The 11,496-nt window shown below is 46.6% G+C and overlaps 2 protein-coding genes across 3 annotated transcripts; one reads left to right on the top strand and one right to left on the bottom strand.

Annotated features, from left to right (window-relative positions):
• Positions 1 to 284: 284 nt before the first annotated feature.
• Positions 285 to 4,875, bottom strand: cyp19a1a (cytochrome P450, family 19, subfamily A, polypeptide 1a). Of its 2 annotated transcripts, XM_011609737.2 has the most exons (10): positions 4,628 to 4,875; positions 4,403 to 4,553; positions 4,150 to 4,304; positions 3,915 to 4,079; positions 3,705 to 3,819; positions 3,507 to 3,618; positions 3,247 to 3,409; positions 2,888 to 3,129; positions 2,552 to 2,789; positions 285 to 894 (listed from the first exon to the last, which is right to left on the bottom strand). In XM_011609737.2, the coding sequence occupies exons 1-10, from the start codon at positions 4,809 to 4,811 to the stop codon at positions 818 to 820; spliced, it is 1,602 nt and encodes a 533-aa protein (XP_011608039.2). In that variant the 5' UTR covers positions 4,812 to 4,875; the 3' UTR covers positions 285 to 817.
• A 2,141-nt stretch (positions 4,876 to 7,016) lies between these two features.
• On the top strand, positions 7,017 to 11,381 carry gldn (gliomedin). The gene is made up of 10 exons (XM_011610014.2): positions 7,017 to 7,770; positions 7,994 to 8,045; positions 8,128 to 8,145; positions 8,240 to 8,338; positions 8,757 to 8,858; positions 8,947 to 9,063; positions 9,158 to 9,241; positions 9,324 to 9,449; positions 10,504 to 10,654; positions 10,736 to 11,381. Exons 1-10 carry the CDS (start codon positions 7,279 to 7,281, stop codon positions 11,199 to 11,201), a joined length of 1,707 nt encoding a protein of 568 aa, XP_011608316.2. The 5' UTR covers positions 7,017 to 7,278; the 3' UTR covers positions 11,202 to 11,381.
• Positions 11,382 to 11,496: the final 115 nt, after the last annotated feature.

Genomic DNA, 11,496 nt, shown 5'->3' with positions numbered 1-11,496 from the left:
GGCCTCCTCAGGTGCACTTGATGAAAGATTCTTATAATATGAGACAGGATCTTCCCTTACTTTCTCTTGCATTAATTTCGTCACATATCTCCCCCCCAAAACGTTAGCTTGCAACGTTCGTCTGAGCCGTCGCGGCACCAGCGCGGCGGTGAAACGTGCCTCACACAACAATCCTGGAAGACTGTGGTTGTTGATCGTAGGAGGCCCGAGTCACCGCATTCACGCTGTACTGACAATGTTGGGAAGATGAGCACATTTTTAGGAGACGTTTCCGTGGCAACGGTGGTTGTCCTTTAATGATGCATTAATCCAGCAGGGAGAAATGTAGACCAGTGGCATTTGAGTGTGTGTTCTTGAACTTATACATATTGAGGACCAAAAATACTAACAAAGCGAGTACATTTTTGGGGTGTGAGGAAATTTTTGGCTGGGCCTCAGAACTTTAAAGGGTTGGAGGGTTAAGACTTGGTTTTTAGGTTGAGGTGAGGATTAGTTAGAAAGGGTTAATCACAATGGTTAGCGTAAAGAGCTGGGTAATGCATTATATCTATGAAAGCCCTCACAAAGATAAAAGTCCAAGGATTTGTGTGTGTGTGTTTACTTGTACATGTGTGTGTTAAACTTTCTTTTAATCCTGTGAGTTATTTTTAAGGCTGTCTGGCATCTTGTCAGTATTAATCTGTCATGTGTCGCACAACAGACACGTGAGATGGAAAATATCCGTCTTGTGACCAATAATAATAATAATAATAATAATAAAGATCCTCGAACCTTCCACGAACAGATTAGTCAACACATGCTGTCATGGTGTGTAACGTTAATGACTGGTTCCTCTTCTTCCAGCTGAACTGCTGCTCTGTTGTAGATTTGCACGCTTATCCGGAGGTGCAGTAGCTTAAAAGTGCAAATAAAGAAAAGGTGAGGGTTAGAGACATCTCCTTCTCTCTCTTTTTTCCTTACGCACAGACAGAAAGACAGACAGACACACACAGACACGCACATATACGCACGCACACCCATTCTCCGACTAGAAAATGACCACAGATCTATTTAGCAGACTCTTGATGTCCCGCAGCAAGAGAGACAGATGAATCACATTAGTGCACTATGTAATTATATCCTTGAAAACTGAGGATTAGGAGATCATATACTTTTCATGGCAACACCCTCATGTGTCTGCTGCAATGCTGAGTCAGGATTCTTTGGAAGATCTACCCCTACAGTTGCATATCAAGTTAACAAGGTTTTTAAATGTTGTCAACTAAATTGGAAACATTATCACAACTTTTTATGAATTCTCATAATTATCTTTGAAGCAAAAGTCTTTTGATTAATGGGATGTTTATTATCTGTCACTGATCAACGATTCGCCTACTTTCTGACAAAGTAGTAAAGTACGTGGATGTAATAAATTATACAAAACAACACGTTTGCTAGTGTTTCAGAAACAGGCGTGCATGGCTGAGAATCACCAACTGCAGTTACCTATTGAACCACGGGAGGGCAGCACGATTTACATAACCTTCATTTAGCCAGTAAGTTAGAGGTATTTGTTTTAATTATTTTGAAACCATTCCCATCTGATTCAATCGTTTATGTTGTTTATATTAGCGTGGGACAGATTAGACTTTTTAATAGGCTTTTTTTTGGGTGACGTGTTTCTTTAAATCTTTCTCCCCCTCATAGATCGATGAAGAATGATGATGACTTCTAATGACAGATCCCTCTGCACCGAGGTCATGTCTTCACCCTGAAACTGCAGCGCAGCAAAGTGTTGATGAAGATGACAATTATTAGAACCCTCCCAGCATCAGCATCAGCCCTGCAGTCGTTAAATTTTTTTAATAAGAATTGTGTTTATTTAGTGCTATTAAGCTTTGTTTGTTTTTGTTTGAATCTAGAATGCTTTAATCTGCATAATCTGATTTATTACACCCTTTAATATACTGTGAAATATGAGGATGTTCAGCTTTTGCTGACAGACGCATCATCACTGCTATAAATTATGCTGTCTAACTCAAATCCTCTCATTGCTTAAAAACAATCTGACTGATGAGTTCTTGCTTTGCTTTACAGTCTCCCTTTAATGTACCTCTATTACAATTCCACTACTTCATTCCTTCAAAAATAGTTATTGTTATGCCGCCTTGTGGAAATTATGGGTATTACACACCCATAATCAAACTACATCAAATATACAACATTTAAAAAAAATGATGCACTTATTGTTCTTAATCTGAATATACTTAATAGCAAATTTGATTTTTCACTAAAATGCAGTCACATCAGTTTTGTGTAAATAACCACATTCACATATTCAGAAGTCACAAAACAGACCCAAAAACAGACCTGGCAGAATAAATAATATTTACTTAAGTTCACATAAAACTTGAGACAGAATCACAGTTTAATAATACAATATATAAAAGTTAGCTTTGTACAATCATAAGATAAATGCCGCAGCAGGGAGCAGATGTCCATATAAACATATGCTGTCGGCACCAATGAAGAAAGAAGCAAAGGTCTGGGCTTCAGACCGTCTGCCAGCTACCTCTCTGCCTCGGTAAGAATCTCATGCTGAGCTGTTGGGCCTCCTCCTGATGCTCCACCGGCTGCTGAGACAGATTGTTGGTCTGGGGGAGGCAGTCCAGAGTCAAGCCTTCATGGGGGCAAACAGAGTACTGGGAGAGCAAGGTGACCAGGATGGATTTCATCATCACCATGGCAATGTGTTTGCCGACGCAGGCCCGAGGGCCTGAACCGAACGGCTGAAAGTACCGGCGAGGAGCCTGGAGGATGAAAAAAGGTGGGGACGGTCACGTGTATTCAGTCCAAACTTCACTTAAACTAACCAAATGATCTAGTGTCCACACCTGCTCTGACTTACGTTCTTTTCAAAGTTTTGCAGACAGAACTCAGTGGGTCTGAGGAAGAATTCTGTCCGGTGCATGTGGCCGGTGTTCAGAATGATGTTTGTGCCCTTCGGTACCCTGTAACCCTCAATGACATCATCCGACAGGGATCGACGCATGGTGAAGTCCACCACCGGGTGGAAGCGCAAGCATTCGTTGATGAAGGTCTCCAGCACGCGCAGCTTCTGAAGGTCCCCGTTCTGCAGCTGCCTCTCACCTACAACCAATATTCCACGTTAAAATGAATCCTTCTATCGTGACTCTAACGTCTAACGTTCTTGGTAACCATCCGGCGTATCTGAGAGTATTTCGGTGCTCTGGTGTAGCAACTTGCCCACAACAGCGTCGATCTCCTGCAGGAGCTGCAGCTCAACGTCAGGGTTCTGTTTAAGCAGCAACAGCATGAAGAAGAGGCTGACGGACAGCGTGTCGGGCGCCGCGATCACCATCTCCAACACGCACTGCATCACGTTCTCAGCAGAGAGTTCCCCATGATTCTAGACACACACACACACACACACACACACACACACATGCATGAATAAACCCCAGCTGTTTGAACACAACAGAGGGTTCAATGTTCCCCTGACTCACCTGTGCAAACAGGAGCTCTGCAGTGAAGTTGATGTTCTCCAGTTTATCCGCCTGCTCCAGGTCTCTCCTCTTCTGTTCTACCAGTCCCTCGATGGCCTCTTGCAGCTCCCGGCTATGAGGTCAAACACGTGTAACTCATTCAAAAAGCAGCCCAGAAAATGGACTTGAGCATGAAGGACAGGAATAATGGGTGCTCACGCTGCCGTCTTGTGCTTCTGGTGAATCCAGCCAAACTTGAAGTAAATGTCTGGCTTGATTAAAACTGTCTGCCACGTGTCAAAGTACTTGTGGATCTTCAGCAGCAGCTCTTTCTCTGTGCACCAGGTTCAGACAAAAGGAAAAAATCCACACGTAAGTTTGTGAGGTAACAGATCTCAAGATCTAAATAGGAGATCCCTGCCTACTCACCATTAATGGGGATGTCCAGAAAGAGCCTGTTGGAGATGTCAACCACGGTGCAGCGCAGCAGACTGAGGACGTCCACCTGAGCCAAATCTTCCAGCCTGTCCAGATGCGCCTGAGTGGAGGAGTTGCAAACCTCCACAGTGTTCTGCACCGCTGGTCCCGTCAGAGCTGACAGAACAGGAAAATCCAGTTTAGAACAGGTTACTTACATGTGTCTGCAAAGCCGATTGGGGCGTACCTTTGGTGAAGTAGCCTCGGATCTTCCTCCACTCAGTAACGTTGTTGTTGAAGATGATGCCTCGCTCATTCATGCCGATGCAGCTGAGTCCTTGCTTGCTCCCGAACCGTGACGTGTACTGCCAGCTCTTCAGCACGTGGTGCACAGCCGATGCCCTGATGGTTGACATTAACGAATCAAAAGGCATCAGTCGACACCTGGACGTCTTCCCCTTGACTGAGCTGACTCAGCGGGAGTCACAGACGTAACCAACCTGCTGATGACGAGGGTCTCCTCCCCGTTAACCCACACTCTCACAATGTCTCCGTACTTCTTGTTGTAGTAGTTGCTGGCCGTGCCTATACCAGTCCAGATGAATCTCACATATGTCAGGAGGGGGCCAAAACCCAGACAGAAGGATGGACCTAAGAGAGAAACGTCTTTCTGCATGAATTCATTCAGAAAACGACAGATGCAAATACAGATGTGATGCGCTCACCTGGAACACTTTTTTTCTCCGTGTGGCTCCAAACGAGCAGCAGCAGGCAGGTAAGTATGATCAGAGCTCTGGTTCCTGCAGAGGAACCAGGCGATTCAGCCTCAGTGGCGTTCGGGGACACAGAGACCAGCACCTCAGCGTCCAGACCGACAGCAGCCATCGCCCAATCGCAAATCAGATCCATGAGAACCCCGAAGCCAGGAACGCTGACCAAAGACCTCACAGCCAAGAAAAGCTGCGTCGGCAAATCCCGAGAGTCTCTTTATATGCAGTCTGGGCTGGTTACGGGCCAGTTCAGGGTGACGCAAAAGCCACAACAAACCAGCGAAATGGTAAACAATACACGTGAAACCTTGAAGAGCTGCATTTCCTCAGCGCCCTTGAGTATACACGACCTCGGCTGGTACAAGCAGTTGGGGAATTCCTGTGTCGAGTCTTCATTATGGGCTGTGTTTGACAGTTTGGTGAAGAAAAGCACAGATTTGGACCTCTTTGAACATCAAAACGATCTGATTGGAAATCCTACAAACAATCTGGAGGCTGTTGTACTCTTCATGTTTCTGTCATCCCTCCTACGTTTTTGTCCCACTGAAAAACGTCCTTGAAAAATTCTCTTCAACACGCCAAGCTGTAGTTTTCAAACAATTTTGTCAGTTACTAATGTCGCCTGAATCAAGCACAGATTAGAGGCACAATCATGAACATGTAAAGCTTAATAAGATTTAAAATATAAAACCATGCACATCGGCTCCTGAGGTGCTGGGATCAATCCCAGCGATCACTGTGGGAGAGGCCGCTCCATCACAGGACAGAGGCCGTCTGAAGTCGCGCTGCAACCCTTAGTGAGGTAACCACTGCTGCACGCTCCAACACGATCGATAAAACGTCCTTAAAAGTCCTCTTCACGTCAACAAAAACTCAGAAAATAAGATGAAGATTGATTTGAAAACGACCAATAACATCACCCAAAATGAGCATATCTTTGTATCCTTATTCTGCTTTATTGTGACCGCTGCAAATGTTTACACAAATGTTAATATTTTTGGAGACATCAGTGACAAAGCCGCTGCTGTTGGGATTTATCTCCACTCTTTGGGGATAAGGAATGTTCTGACTTCACTCGCTCGCCCACGCTCTTGTCCAAGAATGCGAACGCTTCTCATGTCTGACTGTGCAGCGATGCCCCGTGTGACAGTCAGATCAACATTGTTCTGCATGATTACGCAGAGACGTTTCACTGTGGCGATGGGGGGAAGCTAACGTAACCTTCGGTTCAACCGCATCTTTGCCCTCCTCGCACTCTTGCTATTTCAGATGTATGAGGAACTTTTAACACCACACAGAAAACCTAGTTCAAGAAAGCTCCAGATTCTGTTAATTTGGAGTCTTCATCGGGCTGTCCTTGGACTGGCCCATTAAAGTGGACATGGATCCCTTCATGCTGTGGTCAGAGCAAGATAAAAGCATGTTCCCAGCAGCTGCACCTCGGGAAGAGAAGGAAAGAAGGCCATCAGGGAGCTGGGGTACACACGTTTTTGGGGCATGTCGACATCGTATGGTTCATGTGATGAGCTGAATGAGAGCAAACAAAGGGAAGACCTTGGAGCCCTTAAGACTCTGCACATCTGCTGGAGTAATGCAAGCTGGTGACCGGTGACCTAAAGCCCCGGGTGGGCCTGGGGAGAACAGCGCCAAGGTTTAAGGTCTACACCAACAATGAAGCTCTGCAAAGATGCACTGAAATACAATTAATGAATAAATCTCTGCGTTTTTAGAAGATTGGACTCCCAATTGGTCTGTTTTAGTCTAATTCTTCCATAGTGGCTGTGTGTGAAGAGCCAGGGAGCGTCAAATGTCTGGACCCCTTTCAGATTCATCTGAGCTGCCATTTTTCTGTGGAAGGTTCACTTTTGTGGAGCAAATGGAATCAGCAGAAATGGGTCATCACAGCCGTCAGTGAATGGAGGATGTGACAGGAACGGCCGCAGACAAGGGTTGGCTAAGGAGGGACATGAACCTACAGACGCTGCCACATGAATGCATTCGATTCACTGTGATTCATTTGTACTAGTAATCAGTATGTAAACATCAGCAGCAGCGGGTCTGGTGTAATGGAATGCTTTCATTATGTGTGCCTTTTAATGCACGCATCAATGGTGTGTGTGTGTGTGTGTGTGTGTGTGTGTGTGTGTGTGTGTGTGTGTGTGTGTGTGTGTGTGTGTGTGTGTGTGATGTCAGTCTGCCCACGGCGGTGCAGTAGAATGGGTTATGTTGAATATAAATCAGGTGACTGAACAGGCAGGGGTTTATTCCCAGACAAGCCCAGAAGATTGTGTAATGCCCACTCCTACATTATTGCCCGCACACACACACACACACACACACACACGCACACACACACACACACACACCCTTCCTTACTTGGAGAACAACACAACAAGCGCTGTATTTCCCCCTTTGCCTTCAGAAGGACCACCTGGGTGGAGCAGAGCTCCAGCTGACTATACTCTTTTCATCTTTTCTGGAACTTTGATCTTACTTGCTGCTGTTTTTTGATTTCATTTTTTGTGACAGCATCTTAGGAAGCAGAGCCATCGCAGTGTCTCCTTCATCCTCGCTGATAGCCACCGCTGGGCTCCGTGTCAAGATTGATGAGTGATCCTCAGAAACGAGGAGGTGAAGTGGTGACCATGTGGATTCCGACTCCCAGCATGACCCTCCCTCAGCGGGCGGTGCTGTATGGGACTTGCATTTTGGCGCTGGTGAACTTCGTGGGCCTCTTGGTGCTCCTGGTCCAGCAGAACCAGCAAGGAGCCTGGCTGGAGCGCACGGAGTCCAGGCTGATGGAGGTGGAGCAGAGCTCAGTGGTGGAGTTCCTCCAGGAGGTGCCAAGAGGAGCAGCGGCATTACGGGCAGAACCCCCACAGCCGTACCAGTACTCCAGGAATAAACGAAGCAGAGAGCGGGAGAAGGAGCTGCTGCAGGAGCCTCATCACGAGGAGGTCAACGAGCAGGAGGTCAGCCAGGAGGTGGGAGAGGAGGCAGAGCGGAAGCTGAGGCATAAACACCAGCACAGCCAGAACTACCAGAAAACACACGTGCAGGACGACATGATGATGATGATGACCTACTCCATGGTCCCGGTGAGAGAAGAGCAGTAAATCAGGATATTACAGCTTCTGGCTGTGTTGATGAATATTGATATTAGTTATGAAGGTAAAACAATGGTTTTGTTTTTTTAGGATTGCAATGAAAGAGGGAATTATTCTGTAGAATTCTTCAAAATAGATAAATCATAAATCACAAATCATAAATCTGACTTGGAAACATAAATATTAAAATAATTCTTCGCCCTATTCTCTTTAGATTAAACTGTTGATGGACATTTGCAACAGCACCAAGGGAGTCTGCATCGCTGGTATGTTGACCTTGTGCAGCAAAAGCTTAGCGCTCAAATGAAAAGTTAACCAATACTGACATCTGCTACTCTTCTGTTGCAGGACCTCCAGGACCACCTGGTAAGTGAAATTTGTTGGTACTGGAGCTAAATGTGAACTCTAATCTCACTCAGCCTGTCTTGTTTACTGAGCCGTGACGTTGCTGAATGTGCAGGTTTGCCTGGCGTGGACGGCCTGCCCGGCCATAATGGCACTGATGGCATCCCGGGACAGGATGGGCTGCCTGGGGCTGATGGGAAAAGAGGAAAAAGAGGTAAAGATTTTGCACGGACGGCTGTGTTTTCACCCTCCCCGCCCATTATTTCATCACAACCTGAGGCAGCGTTGCTCATTTTAGTGCCGAGCTACTGGGACAATGTGCCAGTCAAAGGGTTGAGTGCAACCTGAGGTTTCAGTTATTTGGAAATAGAATGCACACACGCAAGTGCACAGCTAGACAATGACCTTTTCAGGATGATATTACATTCCCAAATGCCTTTGCTGGTCCGTCAACACTGACGGAAGAGTTTAACTGGCTTGACATTCTCAGATGATATTATTCCTCCCTCGAACTTCTGACATAGACGATCTTACATCCATTTTCTGGGTGGCACGGATCGCTGGAAGAAATCACAAAGTTCACTAAGATTACAAAGACAATAACTAAACTATTATCCATAAATGTTCCACAGGTCTTCCGGGTGACAAAGGAGACCCTGGTGAAAAAGGAGAGCCAGGAGAACCTGGTGCACCAGGAGAGAGGAGCCAGCCATCCAATGATGTCATAGTTGAGGGTAAGCGGTCCGGACTTCAGGTCTGACCAGAGCGTGTATTCTTCAGACACAACAGTGGTTTAGATGTCATCTTCTTTCTTCTACACAGGTCCTCCCGGCCCTCCAGGACCACCAGGACCACCTGGGCCTGCTGGACCTCCTGGACCTCAAGGGCCCTCCAGAACAAGACCCCACAGAGCACACCTTCAGGCTGCTCATACACTGGGTAGGACCCATTTCATCTTCCAAGTCAATCATATGAATTTATTGGCATTCGAAGGGCTTTTATTGTAGATCACATGATCAAATGTGTCCAACAGGGATGTTAAACGCTGTCCCCAATGATGAGACCTTATCTCTAAAAGCGGCTATGAAGCTAATCGAGAAACCCGTGAAGAAGAACGGTACTGTTCTCCCGTCTACGAATACGATCTCTGCGTATGTGGAGACACAAAGAGCTTGAGTTGTTGTTTTTCTCCCCCCCAGAGTGCCTGATTAAGTCTTTAATCAACCCCAGGAATGTGACCAAGATGGAGAGCACGTTTGGCACATGGATGAAGGACACCGCTCAGCTGAACGATGAGCGTGTGTGGGTGGCAGAACATTTCTCTGGTAGGACGGACTCCATGGGTACTGCACAGAAATGTGTTTCAAGATCAGAATGTTTCCTTGGGAGTTGCTAAAACCAGTGGAGCACTATTACTGAATGCACAGAAACACTTAATTAATGCATCACATGGACAATAGGCTAAAACACAGGTTAGGCTGAAAGTTAAAATGCTAATGAGTCTCACTGCTGATGTCTCAGCTTGATATGGTGGCAGAGAGGGTAAATGGACTGGTTATAGTGGGGCAGAGAGGATAAATGGACTGGTTATAGTGGGGCAGAGAGGGTAAATGGACTGGTTATAGTGGGGCAGAGATGCTAAATGGACTGGTTATAGTGGGGCAGAGAGGGTAAATGGACTGGTTATAGTGGGGCAGAGAGGGTAAATGGACTGGTTATAGTGGGGCAGAGAGGATAAATGGACTGGTTATGATGGGGCAGACAGGGTAATGTACAGGTTATAGTGGGGGCAGAGAGGGTAAATGGACTGGTTATGGTTGAACAGAGAGGGTAAATGGACTGGTTATTATGGGGCAGAGAGGGTAATGTACAGGTTATAGTGGGGCAGAGAGGATAACTGGACTGGTTATAGTGGGGCAGAGAGGGTAAATGGACTGGTTATAGTGGGGCAGAGAGGGTAAATGGACTGGTTATAGTGGGGCAGAGAGGGTAAATGGACTGGTTATAGTGGGGCAGAGAGGGTAAATGGACTGGTTATGGTTGAACAGAGAGGGTAAATGGACTGGTTATGGTTGAACAGAGAGGGTAAATGGACTGGATATAGTGGGGCAGAGAGGGTAAATGGACTGGTTATGATGGGGCAGACAGGGTAATGTACAGGTTATGGTGGGGCAGAGAGGGTAAATGGACTGGTTATAGTGGGGCAGAGAGGATAAAAGGACTGGTTATAGTGGGGCAGAGAGGGTAAATGGACTGGTTATAGTGGGGCAGAGAGGGTAAATGGACTGGTTATAGTGGGGCAGAGAGGGTAAATGGACTGGTTATTATGGGGCAGACTGACAGTTCACCAGAGCTGATGTTCTGCTCATCGTCCACCAGGTCGTCTTGTGAAAGAGTATCAAAGCGTCGCCTCCTTCCAGAACGGCAGCAGTGAAGCTGTGGACGTCAGGAAGTTCTATCAGGGCTGTGGCCACACGGTTCACAACGGTTCCCTCTATTATCACATCGCAGGTACCGCCAGCATTGGCAGGTCAGCAGATGCAGATCCCTTTTTCTCTTCTGGCATTGGTTCCAGGTTCTTTGTAAAAATAGGCTTCCTGTCCATCCGCAGATTCAACTTTCAGAGCAGGAAGCTTCACATTCTGGTCATTGAAAACGCCTTGCACCACAACCTCGCCTACCTGCTCCAGAACTCCAAGACCTACTTCAAAGTGGCGGCAGACGAGAACGGTCTGTGGCTGATCTTCGCCTCCAGCGTGGACGAGTGCATCGTGGTGGCCCAGCTGGACCAGAAGACCTTCTCACTCACCTCCTACATAAACACCACGTACCCCCGCACCAAGGCTGGAAACGCCTTCATCGCCTGTGGCGTCCTGTACGTCACCGACACCAAAGACGCCAGGGTCACTTTTGCTTTTGACCTGTTGAAAAGGAAGCCGGTTAACGTGACTTTTGACCTGAGGTCTCCAGGGGGAGTGCTTGCCATGCTCTCCTACAGCCCCAAAGACAGGCACCTGTACGTGTGGGACCACAGCTACGTCAGGCTCTACGTGGTGCACTTCATCACTGACGAATAAGAAAATCAGAGCATCATTCTTCTATTATTGCTGTGGTCAACAGGATATTAAATCCTCTTAGAATATCACCAGAGAAACTGTATTACTTCCTCTAATTTATGTACCTGTGAGAGTTTATGAAGGAAAGTCATTAATTAATCTGGATGATTTTGTACATTTACAGCATTTGTGGCTGCTGTTCCATTGTCTGTGCATTTGCATGAGTTACCTTCTCCTGTGTTTTCTATACGCCGTGTTCTCCTCCATAATAAACAGACGGGTCACCAGGGCAGCGTGGCTCCCACTGGCTTCTCCC

This window comes from Takifugu rubripes, chromosome 13 (assembly GCF_901000725.2).
Source record: "Takifugu rubripes chromosome 13, fTakRub1.2, whole genome shotgun sequence".
NCBI lineage: Eukaryota > Metazoa > Chordata > Actinopteri > Tetraodontiformes > Tetraodontidae > Takifugu > Takifugu rubripes.
This window is presented reverse-complemented; position numbering and strand designations above follow the sequence as displayed.

Bases quoted from the DNA above. Each gene is read 5' to 3' on its own strand.
- gldn (XM_011610014.2), top strand. From the start codon at position 7,279: ATGAGTGATCCTCAGAAACGAGGAGGTGAAGTGGTGACCATGTGGATT. The intron at 9,064-9,157 runs GTAGGACCCATT...TGTGTCCAACAG, and splicing joins TCAGGCTGCTCATACACTGG to GGATGTTAAACGCTGTCCCC. The intron at 10,655-10,735 runs GTCAGCAGATGC...GTCCATCCGCAG, and splicing joins GGTACCGCCAGCATTGGCAG to ATTCAACTTTCAGAGCAGGA.
- cyp19a1a (XM_011609737.2), bottom strand. From the start codon at position 4,811: ATGGATCTGATTTGCGATTGGGCGATGGCTGCTGTCGGTCTGGACGCT. The intron at 4,305-4,402 runs GTTGGTTACGTC...GTCAACCATCAG, and splicing joins GAGACCCTCGTCATCAGCAG to GGCATCGGCTGTGCACCACG. The intron at 4,080-4,149 runs GTACGCCCCAAT...CTGTTCTGTCAG, and splicing joins CCGAGGCTACTTCACCAAAG to CTCTGACGGGACCAGCGGTG.